The sequence below is a fragment of the Cervus canadensis genome, chromosome 25 (genome assembly GCF_019320065.1).
Source record: "Cervus canadensis isolate Bull #8, Minnesota chromosome 25, ASM1932006v1, whole genome shotgun sequence".
NCBI classification, from domain to species: domain Eukaryota; kingdom Metazoa; phylum Chordata; class Mammalia; order Artiodactyla; family Cervidae; genus Cervus; species Cervus canadensis.
The window spans coordinates 25,008,169-25,022,736 of record NC_057410.1 but is presented as its reverse complement, the minus strand read 5'-3'; the positions used below and the strand labels follow the sequence as shown (position 1 = coordinate 25,022,736).

Here is a 14,568-nt window from a genome sequence, read left to right as displayed (position 1 = left end):
GAGTTTCCGTGGTGGGGAGGGGGCTGCAAGGCCTGGGTCCTCCCCCAGTACTCTTACTCACATGCTCTTCCTTACCCCTTGAAGAGCTGGGCAAGGACATGGAGTTCAAGTTGCAGCTACTTCAGGACCTTTCTGGCCTGAGGCTGGGACAGTGTGAGGCTGTGACTCAGCCTCTTCTCCACCTCCCCAAACAAGTCCCTTCTGTGCTGCTGACAGTTTCCCTCCAGGGCCTGGGCATGAGCGGGTGGGTGAAGGGGTGCCTGGGAGTCTAGTGCCTCCCCCAGCTCTGTCCTTTTCCCTTCCCACTCAGTGGGTTTCTTTCTTTTTTTAGTTCTACCACTTTATTGCTACCAACCCATCTCCCTCCACCCTCGTGCACACATGCTCAGTCATGTAATCCCATGGACTGCAGCCCGCCAGACTCCTCTGTCCATGGATTTTTCCAGGCAAGAATACTGGAGTGGGTTGCCATTTCCTTCTCCATCAGTGGGTCTTTTTTGAGAGAGCACATCGAGGATATGTCTTCAGCTCCTCCAGACTTGGGCCATGCAGTGAGGACCTCAGCTACCTGAGCCAGCAGACAGAACAGGAGCCCGAGGGTCTGCGCATGGTGTTTATTAGTGATGACAGTGAGGTGGGGCAGGGTCTTGTGGAGCATGCGCTGTAGGTAGGTCACACACTAGAGCCTCGTAAGACAAGGGTAGCCAGGCTGACAGGACCTCTGGGGCTGTCCACTGGGTCCTATCTCTCCCCCTCTAATCCTAACTTAACGAGCAGCAGCTATGGATCAGGGAATAAAGTCTGAGGCCCATACCCCATGGGCGTGGGAGGCATGAAGGCCAAGAACAGAAAAGAGAGAATGCAAGAGCAAAAGAATGAGTGGGGCAAGGAGGCCCCCAAAGCAAGCCGTCCATATGTTCCCTGCTACACTCACCCTCCTTTCCCCAGCCCCCAGTCCACCATGTTCCTAGTCCCTGGTCCCTTCAGATGTTAAGATGCTTCCTAGCAGGTGAGGAGAGCCCTTCCCTTCTGGAGCTTCAGCTGGCCCTAGCCCAGCCGTCCGTGCTCCAGCCTTTGTGTGGATGCCCTACCCCAGCTGATGCCAGGAGTGCCACCCTGCTGGGCTTCGATTGCCTCATGTCTCACGTGTGGCAGTGAGGTGAGGAGAGGCCCTCAGACCCCAAAGCACAACCCCTGAGTCCCTCGGGTTAGGACAGGACTGTACCTGCTCAGGGACCTTGTTCCTTCCTCATGCCATGCCGCCCACGCCCCACCCTCTCGTCACTTTGAGTGCATTCCTTCCCTGAGTCTGGTGGGAAGGCCCCTGCTAAGGGGGTCCTGGCCTGAGGGCACTGCCCAGTGGGGCAGTTTCTTGTGCAGGAGGAGAGGAAGGTGCCAGGGGGCAGCACGCACAGCTATTTCCTGGAATGGGAGCCTGAGGGGGGGGTCACCGTGCCCAGGAGGTGAGGGGCCTCCTGCTCTTCCCCCAGAACCTTGGGACTGCAGGCAGGCCTGGAGCTGGGGCTGGGCAGGGGGGTTCGGGGGCTGAGCCTAGTGCCAGCCTCATGCCAGTCTAACGCCGACCCGCCTGGAGCAGGGGCCCCAGCCAGCTTGTGCCCGTGCCTGCCGGGGCAGGGTGGCAGGAGGCTGTGTCAGTAGCTATCCTTGGGCCAGGGCCGGTTGCGCTGCCAGTTCCGGTCATTGTGGTTGTGCTCCGAGTCCTGGGCCAGGAGGCGGTCTTGGGGGTCGTGCCCGTTTGCACTAGGCAGCCCCGAGGTGTGTTGGCGGTGAGGCTGGTACAGGTCGTGATAGGCATCTGCATAGTCCTCCTCCAGGTGGCGGGAGCTGCGCTGTGAAGACCCCGTCCAGGCCTGGCGGGAGCTCTCGCTGGCCTCATCCGAGGGCATCAGGCTGTCCCGCTCCAGGGGCGAGTGCTCCTCACCACGCTCCCCGAGCAGCTGCTGGTTCTGGGGGCAAGATGGCAGCTCTAAGTGAAGCCATGTGGACCTCACCTTGGCCTCCCTACCCACTCTGGCAGTGTGAGGATTCCTGCCCTCAACTCTCGGTCACTGGGTACAGGAAATAATGCAGAAGGAGAAGCACACTGGACTATTCTTCCACTTCAGACAAGGAAAACTGGAGCTTTTGACTCCCGCCAAATCCAGGCTCTGCCTTCAAGACAGGCTAGAAGAGTTTGGAGAGTGTGTTTCTTTGGAATCCTAGGAAAAGTGGCCTCTGATTACCTGTCTCATTGCTTTCTTCCCTCATCAGGGAGTGCCTCACCCACACAACCCTTGCTCTGCTCTCTGATCCTTTGGCCTTCAAACTGGAGGTCAGGAATGATCCTCTGGGTGGGGAGGGGGCATTGCTTTGGCTAGCTCAGCCTGAACATCAGTGCCCTTGGAGATGGTTACCTGAAGTCCGGGAATGGCACTGGGAGGGCCCAGAAGCCCAGGGCCGGGAGCTGGGTGGTGGGTCGCCCTCCAGTAAACCTCCAGGTACTCAGCCAGGTGCTCACAGGCATCTTCCAGCTGGTTTTCATCTAGAATCACATCAAACGACTCCTGGAAGGAAGAGAAAGGGGGAATGTTCCATCTCTGTCACCCCACGCCCGCCCTGGAAAAGCAAGAGTGGGCACAGGAGTGGTGCCCCAGCCACTTACGGGTGGGCACTGAACCAGCTTATCGTATGCCATCATCTGTACAGTCAGGTGCTTCATCTGCGACTTCCCTCGAGAGCGGATGAGACGCTGGAGAACCTGAGGGGAAAGGGCAGAGCTGGGCCCAGAAAGCACCGGGCATGTCCCTGACTCATGGCAGGAGGCGCAGGCGAGGAGGACTCGGCGGTGTTAAGCAGCAGCAGGAAAAGGGGACTGAGGAGCCTTTGGGCAGAGACCAAGCAGAGCTGAACTGCATTCTAAGAGGGCAGCCCTGGAGGCCTCCTCCCTCACCACGGCTGACTTACCTTCGGGGAGGACACTTTGACAAAGACGATGATGGGGGCCAGTGAGGTCTTGGCCAGCTGTGCCGGGTGGTTGATGGTGTCGGCATCCAACACTACCAGCTGCAGGGATTTGGCCAGCTCGAATATGCGCTCAATCTCACTCTGTACTTCAGCTATGAAGGGAGGGACGGGTCGGGGGAGCCGCAACGCTCACCGGTGGCTCCACCCCCATCTGACTCCAACAGGGCTTTGGGGTCTCCCAAATGGTGGATGGGAAGGAATGGTGGAGGGAGAGGATGTTCATCAAGGCCTGGGCAGGCAGAGGCATGGGGAATTGAGACTGGGGTGGGTTCTTGCCAATCCTGGGGAAGGTGGAGAAGGGGTTGGGCAGGAATGCAAGTTGTCAGGGAAGAGAAAGGTATGAGGAAGGTTTTCACTAATGCATGAGTGGGTAGAGAAGCAGGAATGGGGACTTCTCACCAATGCTGGAGCGGGCAGAGGAGCGCTCGATGATGGTCCTCTTGCCAGGATTGTTGAGCACGGATCGCTTTGCCAGTGAGAGGTCTGCAGTGACTCGGGTGATGGAGATCCTGGGGTGGGCAGGTAGAAGCACAGCCCACCTCTAAATTTCAAGCCTAGGCCCCTCCCTACCCAGGTTCTACCAACTTTCACTTTAGAGGAGACCTGGCTACAGCATCTGGAAGGAGGCAAGCAAGGACTTCTCCCTGGTTCTCATGCCTCCCCAGGCCAGAGCAGCTTACCTGCCATCAAACCTATGTTTGAGGAAGTCGAAGAGCGCCTTCTGCATCATGTCTGTGACCTGGGTTGGGCGGGGGGGTGAGGGGAAAAGCGTGGCATTGACTGGGAGCCTTCTTGGAGATGGGCAGCATCCCCAGGTACGGACATGGAGCTCACCCCCTCCACACACAGACCTTGACGGATGGGCAGTGGGGAACATCCCCTCCCACTGTTCCTGTGGCAAGTTTGGTAGAGGCAACTCTGGGGTCAGGGACCTCTCACCTCATAACCTTTCAGAGAGGGTCCCACCAGCACCACAGGCCGCATGGAGGGTACCACGTCATACGGAGGAATATGTTCCGCCTGCAGAATTGACCTGTGGTCATGCAAAGTCATGGCCATGTGGCCTGCCCTTCGCCTGAGTGGGGTGGGGCAGATGCAGACATTCTGGCCCCCCCCACCGTGTTTTCTTGCCCCTTCAACAATGACTGCCCAGAAACCTGTCCCCACAGCCAGACGCCATGAGCACCCCCAAGCCCCAGTCCCTTCCTTGACTCACCTGCTTTTGCTTCTGCTTGGCTTTTTGGAAAAGGAAATAAAAGATTAAAGTTGGTGAAGGGGGAAAGACCCTGAGGTCATAGTGTTCCCGTCCCCAGGGGAAACCCTGGGCTTCTCCCAGCTCCACCCCTTCCCACATTGTTCACTGGGAGAATCTCCCTTCCCCCTGTGTCTGAGTGGCCCACCTACCCAAGACAGGTGGGTGGAGGGGAGGCTACCTAGAGATGGAGGAGGGGAGCGTCGGCTGCCAATGTCACTCAGGCTGGATGGGTTCCCAGATCTCCTGAGAGCAGAGAGGGAGGTCAGTGAGAGTCTTTGTGTGTCTGCTCTACACAGTACTCAATAGATGTAAACATCTCCTTATGTTTCTGCTAGTGAGACATGAGCATGTGACATGAGCCTTTGTGTGTGAGCTTCGATATGTGTGCATTTGTACCTGTGTGTTGTGAATGTACACGTTAGGTCTGAGTGTGCACACTGCATATTGTGGGGGCGGGGTATGCATGCCTGTGTGGTGATGTGGACCATGGGTAAAGGGCACACGTGGGGAGGTATTTGCTGAGTCTCAGCCCTGCTCTCACCTGGCCTTCTGCTCCTGCTTGAGCCGGATGCTCTCGAGGCGCTGGGGGCTGGGGATGAAGGCGATGTCTCCGCCCTCTTTCACTAGCCGCCCGATCCACCAGTCATTGCTGTATTTCTAGGGGTGGGGTGGGGCGGAAGGGGTGGTGAGAGGAGGCGGTCCAGGCCTCAGCGCTGGCTCTTCAACGAAAAGGGAAGCGTTGGGAGAGCTGGTCTGAGCCAGGCAGCGCAAGGGGAGGGGGTCAGAAGAAGGTGCCGGCGGGGGGGGGGGGGGGGGGGGGGGGCAGCCATGTCTGAGACCCCCAAGGTTTCCATGTGAGGCCTCACACTGGTCACAAGGAGCCTCAGAGGCAACTAAGCTAACTGCTCACTTGTACAGATTGGAGCTGAGGCCCAGGTCTCAGGAGGACAGAGACCCTGAGGACTAGGTCTCGGATATAAGGGGGTGTGTGTACGTGCAGGGGTGTGTTAAGGATGAGTTTTGGAGTTTCGGGACTTGTTTATTAAAGAGGACTGAAGCAACAGGCCTGGGAACTTGGGTAAGAGCAGAGAAACCAAGCGGCTTTTGTCGGGAGGGGGTCAGTCACCTCTTTAATGTGCAGAAAATCTTTGGCTTCAAAGTTGACTCCAGAGCCCTGGACTGGACACTCCTCATCCAGTACACCACAGTAGCTGACATTGGTCCTCACAGCAAACGCTACAGGTTTGTGCTGGGGAATGCAACCATTGGCGCAAATGAAGGGAACCTCAGAGCACCCCTTCCAGGTTCAGGGCCCATCCGTTCACCCAACCACACACATACTCATTCGCACATCCTGCCCATTGACCCCTCAAGACTTAGGACCTGGCACCAGTTTCCACCTACCCTGGCCCACTGTGCCCCCAGCCGGCAAGAGGATACCTTGGCCCTTTCAAGCTGCTGCTGAGCCTGGCTCTCCACTTCACGCCGGGCACTCTCCCGGTCCTCCTCCAGGGAGACGTCTGAGTCCAGAGATGGGCGGCTGGTATAGGAGTCGGCTGAACCCTGGTTTGGGGAGAGGCTGTGACCTGTGGGCTCAGGAGTTCTGGGCACTAGAGAGGCATGTCCGAACCCTACTAACCTCAGCCTCTCCAGCTCCATGGGGGTGGCTGGCCCCGTCAGTCCCTTCTGTTTCCCCAGGAAAGGCACCAGTGCCTCTGGGGCTGCAGGAAAGCCAGTCCAACCCATATGTGCTGAGATCTGGGCTCTTCCTCCCAAATCTATTAATATTGCAGCCTTGAATAGAGCCTTCATTTCCCTCCTTCCTCCCTTTCCTCCCCTTGACCATGTCCTGTGAGGCAGAGGGAAGTGAGACGTACTGAAGATGACATACTGGGGATGATTCGGAATCTTTGGAATCCAGAAGCCCCAACCCTCTTGTTCATATCAGCCTGCAAAGCAGCCTGGAAATTATTTCCTTAAAATGCCTGGCAGGAGTATAGCCAGCCAGGAACAGTCAAGAGACACTGGTTGGCATGGCACTGGTCCTAAGTGTCAGGATATAGCTGCCCACCCCCTTAGATCCCATCTCTCGTCCAGGGTGAAAGGGAGGACGCAGGGCTCCCAACTCCTAGCAGTTACTCCCTCCCTGCTCTCCCTACCCCCACTTTCTTTCCTCTCACACCTGCTGGGACAACTGGCCAGGTGTGGGCAGCACACAAGACAGACTGAGGAGGCAACATAAAGCTACCTCCTTGAGCCCAGGTGAGGCCTGGCCACGCCTACCACCTGGCCTACATCTCTCCACCCCTTGCCCAGGGGGATATCAGCCCTGGAGGAAGGCGGTGCTGGTCCCGGCAACCCAGCCAGGAGCAACCCTGGGGATGGAGGGAGGGTGTCTGAGTCCTGCTCAGAGGAAGGGCCTCTGGGCAATGAGGGGCCTTAGAAGGGTGGCAGAGCTCACCTACAAGGCCATGAGAGTGATGCATAACTGAACAAGGGAAGCTGGACCTCCCGGCAGGAGGGAAGAAGTCAGAATGTCTGGGTTGCCCCCTCAGTCTAGGGAAAAGGGAGTCTTTTGTTTCCTGCTTCAGTTTCCCCTCTTTATGAGCAGAAGCCTGAAGTGATGCTTGCATCGGTTCTGAGGTCCAGGTGGCAGAGATAAGGCAGGAGCCTAGATAAAGGGACCATGTGGGAATGTACACGTGTGTGCATGTGTAGTAGAATGTTCTCAGGCTGAGGAACATTCCTTCAGACCCACTGTGCATGAGCACCACAGAAGGCAGCGGAGGCCTGATTCTGGGTGGGGAAGACAAACTCACACACCTTGCCCAGCCTCCCCGTGGGCAAGAGGGCTTGTCAGCCCGTGGGCAGCCCAGGTCCTAGTGTGGAAGCTAACGACAACGTCCGTGCTAGACCCAAGGCATGGAGACAGCCCGAGGAGGGAAGGGCCTCCATTTTATAGAGCACGTTCCCCATCTCCCTCGAGAACTAAATAAGGCTGGCTTGGCAGCAGGATAAAGAGCAGCTGAGCCCCAGGAAGAACCTTAGCTCTATCAGCTGAGTAGGGGACCTCATCCCAGGGGCCTGGGGCACAGGAGATGCCTCGGTGGGAAATAGCTGTCTGAAGTGAACAGGGGCCAGCAGGCGAGGGGGCAGGTGAGGCAGGATGACCACTTGCATTGGTAAGTACACGCCAGATGCTTCCTAGATGAGAGAGGAGTCTGACCCTTACGCTCCGTTCTCCAGGCTCTCAGCCTAACTGAGTCATTGTTGTGTTCCTGCCTGGGGCACCTGGGTTACCTGACCCTAAGACGGGAGTGACAGGGTCTCTCCCTAATGTTCTGTGAGTCATGCTCAGAATACAATCCCCTCTCCATCTTTCCCAGGTCCTCAGAGCTCACCCATGACTCAGGGAGGCCAGGGCGGCCCCACCAGGCAGACCCTGGGGTCTTGCCTCCCTCATCCCCCGTTATGCCAAAACAGCCAGAGGCTCAGTGCTTTGGAGCTGCCAGGAGTTGGCACTGTGCCCTGGTGATGCCCCCCTCTCCTGGTGAGTGTGTGGGCAGGCTGCAGCTCCACTCTTGCCTGGCACGGGGGAAGGAGAGGAGGGAGATGAGCCGTTGGATTTATTTAGAGCCTGATTTCCCTCCTACTGCTTCAGAGGGGGCCTCAGGGAGAGCAAGGAGCCAGGCAAGAGAAAGGAAAGTGGGGGAGGGTAATCCAGGAACCAGAGAGGGGTGGGGAGCCAGCAATGGGTTAGCAGGCTGCCCCAAACACCATCCCTAAGTCAGGCTTTACCTTGCAACAGTCCTAGCCTTCTCAACCAGGGATGGGAAGAACCTTCTAGGGCCCTCCAGCCCCACAGAGGGAGGTTCATTCTCCAGCTCACCTTGGCACCCTGGGCCGTGGCCAGCTGTCCCTTCAACTGTCAGGAAGAGGTGTTCACCAGAGCCTTGAAAATCATCTGCTCTAGCTGCAATGTAATTAGCCCCAGAGGCCCAGTGGGGAGTTGGGCCCAGCAGGGGCCCAGTCCCAGAAAAGGACTGATAGATAAGTGCCTTTCCTGAGCCCCAGAACTCATCTATCCTGGACATGACAGCTGGAGAGGGGAGAAGACGCCAACACTTCCCTTTCGACCCTGCAGCGCTCTACCCTCCATATCAGATCAGGGACCCCTCTCAAGCCATCCAGCTGCTTTCATAAGGAGGCCTTCTTGTAGGATGCTGGAGAGAAGGGACTGAGACACTGCTGCCCATCCTTGCCCCATCTTTCCAGGCACTCTCCCTGCTCTCTTGAGCTCCGGGAATCACTGCCTAATGAGCTGATTTGTCTCAGTGGGTCAGGAGATAAAAGCAAAGAGGAGAATTAAATATTTATCAGTTGCCTGGTTCTCTGAGCAAAGAGCTTCCTCTTCATCCCCAGGCCCTGGGCTCCTCTGGCTTCACCTCCCGGCCTCCCTGCTGAGCAGGTGCTCAGGATGCCCCCCTGCTTGGGGATGCCTCAGCAGGAGGAGTGGGATAGCTGGGACACAGTCAGTCGGCCCACCCATGTGCCGGGCACCCAGTTTCCAGCTTGGGAGAGAAGCCGAGCTGAGGGGTGAGGAAGGAAGGCAGTGCCTGGGGCTGGCCAGCTGAAGGCGATAATGGAGGTCCTCAAGTTTTATGATCCTTCTGTCTGAAGGGGCTGGTATGGGATTCTCTGCTCTTCTCCAGGCTGCCTGATCTGTCCTTTACTAAGGCACAGGAGGGCTGGATTGTCCCCCTCTGTAAGAGTCCCTCCATCTCCTGTACAGGTCTGCTGTGTTCAGACCCCAGAAATCCTCCCTTGGGAACTCCAGACGTTGCCCGAGGCCTCCAGCCCCGCCTCCCTCCACCCTTCTGTCCTGGGCTGTGGAGCCACCTGCTCTGAGCCTCCCCCAACCAGAGCCCCTCTCGGCACACACCGGATGCTCCTTGCTCTAGGACGGGGGCACCGGGAAGCCTCTGGCATGAACATCCATCGCTCCACTTTGCTGGAGCGCCACCCCCCCCACCCCCCACCCCCCACGACATGCCCTACCCCGCCACAGAGGCGTTCCTCAAAGTCCTGAACTGGGGGAAGGGTCCGAGGGACAGGGGCTGTCACCCCTACTCCCCCACCCCCACCCTCCCCGTGGGCACTCACCGCCTCCGAGTCCTCAAACCCGGGCACGTAGGAGTCGTCATACATGGGGGAGTCCGGGTGGGGGGGAAGCGAGCGGCGCCGGGGGCGGGAGCGGCCCGGAGGCAGGGGCGATGACAGCGGGCCGCGCCCGGGAGATGCCGCCGAGCCCCGCAGCCCTGCGGGCGGCGGCGGAGAGCGAGAGCGCGAAGGAGGGAGCGAGCGGCGAAGACCAGCTGCTCCGAGCTCAAATCACCGCTCCCCCCACCCCACCCCCCCAAAACCCTGCCAGTCCCACCCCGAGCGCGGCTGAGGAAATCTGGCGCCGGCTCCTACAACAATAGCGCCCGCCCACCTGACCCCCCTCCCCGGGAGCAGGCGAGGGGGTGGCGGCGGGGGGCGCCGGCCACCGGGGGAGCCCGAGGCCCGGCCGCCAGAGGGTGGCCGACGCCAGCGGGGTAGAAGGTGGGTCCCCGAGCACCTACGGGGCAGAGGGGCGGCGGGGAGGAAGGGGAGGAGAGACTGCGGGCGGGGCGGATCCCGGCTTGGAGGAGGCGGGCCGAGGAGGGACGCGGAGACCGAGACGCTCGGCAACCCAGGAAATGCTCCGCCGGGAAACAAAGGGCTGGCGCGGGGGAGGGGCGGGGCGGAGACCGCCGCGGAGCCGAGACCCCGCGGAGCGCGGAGCGGGCGCGGGTTCAGGGGAGGCCCGAGAGAGAGAGACGGAGCAGGGGCCGAGGCCGAGAGAGGAAGAGGGGAGGCAGGGAAGTGGGAGACCGGAGAGACGGAGGAGGCGGGGCGGGGGCGGGCGGCAGGTGAGAGGGCGGCGTGTCTGCGCCCTGGCGGCCCGGGAGACTCCAAAAGCAAACCCCGCAGGGGTCCTGCGGAGGGGGTTTAGCGACCCCCGGCCAAATGCCGAAAAGCAGCCCCTGTCCCCCGCCTCCCCAGCCCCCCCACGCCAGGCGCTTGGCCCCTTTAGTGCTGGGACTCTCTCGCAGCAAAGGGCCTCCGTGGGTGCCCAACCCGGGCGGATTGGGGCCCGGCCACCCTACTACACCTGTTGCGCGGGCAGATTTCATCCTAGTCTGGCCAGGATGGGGGTTCCCTTCCTCACTTCCTTGCCAAGGACTGTGCCAGGCATTGCCAAGGCATCGTGGGAACTGGCGTAGGGAGGGGCTGCTTTAGGCGAACCTAAGGGGAGGAGGGAAAGAAGCCTGAGAGTGGAGGTAGGGGGATGGTTGTGGCTGGGACCGAAGGAGGGAGCCTGGCCACGCTGGGGTTGGCGGGGAGAGCAAGTCTCCTCCGAGTCACTAGTCTAAGGCCAGATACCCTTCTTAGCAAAAGGATGAGGGTGGTCCGGGCGGCCAGTGTGTGGGTTGGAGCCACAGGTACCACTCTTCCAGTCATTCTGCTTCAAAGAGGCACTGAGATTTGAGGTTAGAGACCCGAGCAGCAGCCCTTATCTTGAGGAAACTTCCTCAAAGATCCACCCATTTGAACTCCAGAGCAAAATTATTCCTTTGAATTTTGATTGCCTCCCTACCCTTTCCTCCCCTGTCCACCCCCTCCCAGAGATTGGGGCGGGTGGCGGGGGTTCGGAATGTGAGATAGAGGGGTGCTCTTGGAGAGCTGCTGGGTCCTTCTCCCCTCCCAGAGTCTCACACCCAGGAGGGTGAATCTGAAATTTGCTCATCCCTTTTCTTCCTGGGCTACAGAGGACTTAGAAAACCAAAACTCTTAACAGGGTTGGGTGAGATCTATGGTAGGAAACACTGCCTGGGAGAGAGAGGAAGACCACCCAAACCAATTGGCTTCCCACTTATGTCACTTGTCCGTGTTCCCTTAACAAGAAAAAGAGAAGGGGGTCTCGTCTTAAGACTGTCTTGGTCTGCCTTTAGTCTCTCACCGCCCTGTGAATGGTGCAGTCCAGCCCTGCCTAGCATCTACCTCCCGCAGGGATTTGGCGGACAACTTTCTTGGAGCCCGAATGGCCCACTATTGGGGGAGGCAGTGTACTTTCCCAGTTCCCTCTCCTGAGTCCAGCACCATTTGGGGCTTGGTTATATGCTGGATTCTTCTGTATCAGAAGTTCCCAGACACTGTTTTCTCACTTTGTGCCCTCTCCCAGTTCCTCAGTATTTCTCATATCCTCTTTTATTCTCTGTCTCTTCTGTCCTTCCAGAGGGGCAGAAAGGGGGCATTAAATGTGACACAATAAGACCTTAAGGTGCTTTCTCCTGGGAGATGATTCTAATGAAGACGACAGCTACTGGGGCATCTGCTTCTCTCTCCATCCCTGAATTTACTCTCCTTGCCTCTCCTTTTGGGACTCTACCCACCACCGGAATGTCCAGGGGAATGTAGGTAACAGTTGGTCTGCTATCAACCTCACTTCTGTCTTACACACCTTGTCTTCATCCCCGTCTGGGACAGTGATGTCTGAAGTCTGCTCATGAAGCATGAATTGCCATGCCAACCACCCCCAGGAGATGTATTCAAGATCCTCATACCTGGGCCATCTCCTGGGTCCTGCAGGAGCTTCAGAGCCTCTCCCTGGTTCCCTTCTCTCTGAGTTGCTACTCATTGCCCTCTTCCATTTCTCACCTCACCCATACCTGCCTGCTGTAGTTCTCATGCCAGCCTAGTGCTTCCTGTCCTATAACAAGACATGTGCCTGTCACTAGCCATGTGGTCCCTAATCCATTTGCTTTCCCCTGGCTGAGCATAAGGAGAGCTGGGGGTTGGGGTGGGGGGAGGATTCATGGACAAGATTCCTCCTGCCTTCCACTTTGTAGGAGAGCGTCATTAGACCAGCAGCTGGCAGATACCCAAGGCATGGAAGCAGGACATGGGGTTGGGGCTGGGGGGAAGCCTGAATAACCAGGTTTGGGAGTTGGAATTCTTGGGAATCTCCAGAATACATTATAGCTTCTCCTATAAGTGCACCAGGAAACTGGGTGGATCCAAGTCGTGGAGTGTTGAAGAGAAACTGAGGCAGGAGCTAGGACCTCTAGGAAGTCCTCCCCAGCAGTATTTAAGATCTGGAGAAAGCCAAAGCCTCTAGCATTCTAGCTGCTGGGCTGCTCCCAGGGAATGCAGGGAGGAGCACCAGGCGAGCTTTGCAGAGTCCTCCCCTCAGTCCTCACATCTAGACCCCTTTCTGGCCCCCACACAGTTTCCCAGCGCCCCCCCACCCCCATCCCATCCCAGTGCTTAGAGGCTGCCAGCACTGGCGCTCCCTCCTTTCCTACCTGCCACCTTTACCCTTAGCCTCACCTACTCCGCCTCCCTCCCCATCACTGCAGTCTTCCCCCAAATGCCAGCCCTCTCCCTAGCTGGGAGTGGGCTCTCCTCCCACCCACTGGGGAGGGGGCCCTCGCGTTTACCTCATTCAGCAGGAAGGTTGCACTGGAGTCAGAAAAAGACATAGACCGGGCTGGCGGCCTCTCCCCTTCCCCCGGGCCAGGGGCTCCGAGGCGGGAGCAGGACCAGGCAGCTGCTCTGCACACTGGCTCCCGCCTGCACGCCTGGCCTCGCCCCACGCCCGGCTCCCACGGCGCTCCCTTCCCTCTCTCCGGGCTCCCTCCCTCCCTCCCTCCTTCCCTCCTCCCTCCCTCCTTCCCTCCTCCCTCCCTCCCTCTCTCTTCCTTTCTCGCCGCCTCTGTCACTCTCTCCCTCCCCTGTCGCTTTTCAGCCCAGCTTTCTTCATTTCCGTCTCTAACCTCCTCTACGATCCCTGTTCTCTGTTTATCCGGGGGTCTGCCACTGTCCGTCCATCCACATAGCTCGCCTTTCTTCCCTGACCGCCCCCCACACCACCTTCTCTTCCTTAACGCTCTCCCCAGAAAAGGTAGGGATTCCGGAGCTCCCACCGCCGCAGGCAGAAGGGCAGGAGTAGCCGAAGGGCTGCCCGGACTCCGGAGCTTTAGGCGGAAGGTTCCTCTCCCTCCCGACACCTGCTCGGTGCGCTGGGAAGGAAAGGCGCCGCGGTCCCAGAGACGACTTCGACTTGTCCTCAGCAGAGGAAAAGATCGGACAGGAAGAATGCTTGTGTACGGCTCGCTAGCCCCAGCGTCCAGCGCTCCCTCTGGGTTCCGGGGAAGCTCCGTCCATCTACCCGTCCCAGGCCCAGACCCGGTGGCTCCTATGGGATCCAACTAGCGACAACCCAGCGGGGATGCTGGGCACCTGGGTCGTCTCTCCTCTCTCCCGGGTTCCGGGGCCAAGGGACTCAGCTCGCACAGGCGGAGAGCGAGGCGAGGCGGCTCCTCCCGGCCGGCTGCAGCGCCCCCTGGGCTCGCTCGCCCCGCGGTCGCGGTCGCACACGCCCTCCAGGTGGTGGCACCCGTCCGTCCGGGGGTCCGCCTGTCGGCCGGCAGGACTCCGGCCCTGCCAGCAGGAGGCGCTGCCCTGGCTAGAGCAGAGGCAGCGCGTTTCGGAGCCAGACCCTCGCCCGCCAGAAGACTAACAGGGCCCCCTCATCCGCTCTTCTTTCCAGGAACTGCGATCCCACCTCCAGACCCCTTTGGGATCTGCACTCTATCCCCTCCCCCGAGGGGCTTCTTTGAGGTCTTTGGCCCTTCTGGGTTCCTACGCTGCTCTTACCTCCATCCTGCTCTCCGGGGGCGCTCCTGCTGAGCCCGGCGGCGTCCTGGCCGGCCTGGGTAGCAGGGAGTACGGAGTCGTGGGACCAGTCCTCCGGTCAGTACCCGCTCCCGCCCGCTTCGGCGGGCACGTCAAATAGGACAAGCCCAAGTTCTGGCGGGGAAAGGGGGGAGCAGAGGTGTAGCCCCAGCCGGCTCTCTCCCTGAACCCTTGTGAGCGGATCAGCTTCTCATTGGTCCCTCCAAACCCCCAGTATCCCCAGACTGGACTCTTCTCTATACCAAAGACCGCGGATGGGGAGGGGGGCGCCTCCTACGCAGAGACAGATACACCCTGAAGCCCAGTGACCCGGCGTCTCCAACTTTCCTCTTGGCATCAGTTAGAACTCTTTCCTTTCGGATCCAGGGTATTCCACTCTCCTTCTTGGCCCTTCTTCTAACTCCTTTCCTTTGGGGAGTTCCCGACTCCCCCATCCTCCCATCCCATGGGGATCTTGGAAGACTTCTCCACGTTTCCCCTTTCAGCTTAGCCTGTCCTTGCCCCCA

At 59.2% G+C, this 14,568-nt stretch overlaps 1 protein-coding gene across 4 annotated transcripts; it reads right to left on the bottom strand.

Annotated features, from left to right (window-relative positions):
• Nucleotides 1–600: 600 nt before the first annotated feature.
• CACNB3 (calcium voltage-gated channel auxiliary subunit beta 3) lies at nucleotides 601–12,977 on the bottom strand. 4 transcript variants are annotated; one of them, XM_043446560.1, is made up of 14 exons: nucleotides 12,805–12,952; nucleotides 9,443–10,609; nucleotides 5,720–5,842; nucleotides 5,406–5,528; nucleotides 4,821–4,936; nucleotides 4,429–4,522; nucleotides 4,241–4,260; nucleotides 3,964–4,057; nucleotides 3,705–3,763; nucleotides 3,424–3,533; nucleotides 2,965–3,116; nucleotides 2,663–2,758; nucleotides 2,415–2,564; nucleotides 601–1,967 (listed from the first exon to the last, which is right to left on the bottom strand). In XM_043446560.1, exons 2-14 carry the CDS (start codon nucleotides 9,485–9,487, stop codon nucleotides 1,653–1,655), a joined length of 1,497 nt encoding a protein of 498 aa, XP_043302495.1. In that variant the 5' UTR covers nucleotides 9,488–10,609; nucleotides 12,805–12,952; the 3' UTR covers nucleotides 601–1,652. The 4 variants fall into 4 exon arrangements, with proteins under 4 accessions (XP_043302495.1, XP_043302498.1, XP_043302497.1 ...); XM_043446563.1 differs by having other exon boundaries at nucleotides 3,964–4,044; nucleotides 4,458–4,522; nucleotides 12,805–12,951; XM_043446562.1 differs by lacking the exon at nucleotides 9,443–10,609 and having other exon boundaries at nucleotides 12,805–12,977.
• Nucleotides 12,978–14,568: the final 1,591 nt, after the last annotated feature.

What these genes read in the sequence shown, in the direction of transcription:
- CACNB3 (XM_043446560.1), bottom strand. Translation starts at nt 9,487, where the DNA reads ATGTATGACGACTCCTACGTGCCCGGGTTTGAGGACTCGGAGGCG. An exon ending in GGTTTGAGGACTCGGAGGCG is followed by an intron (nt 5,843 to 9,442) that starts GTGAGTGCCCAC and finishes TCCCCAAACCAG; the next exon opens with GGTTCAGCCGACTCCTATAC. An exon ending in ATTTTCTGCACATTAAAGAG is followed by an intron (nt 4,937 to 5,405) that starts GTGACTGACCCC and finishes CCCCACCCCTAG; the next exon opens with AAATACAGCAATGACTGGTG.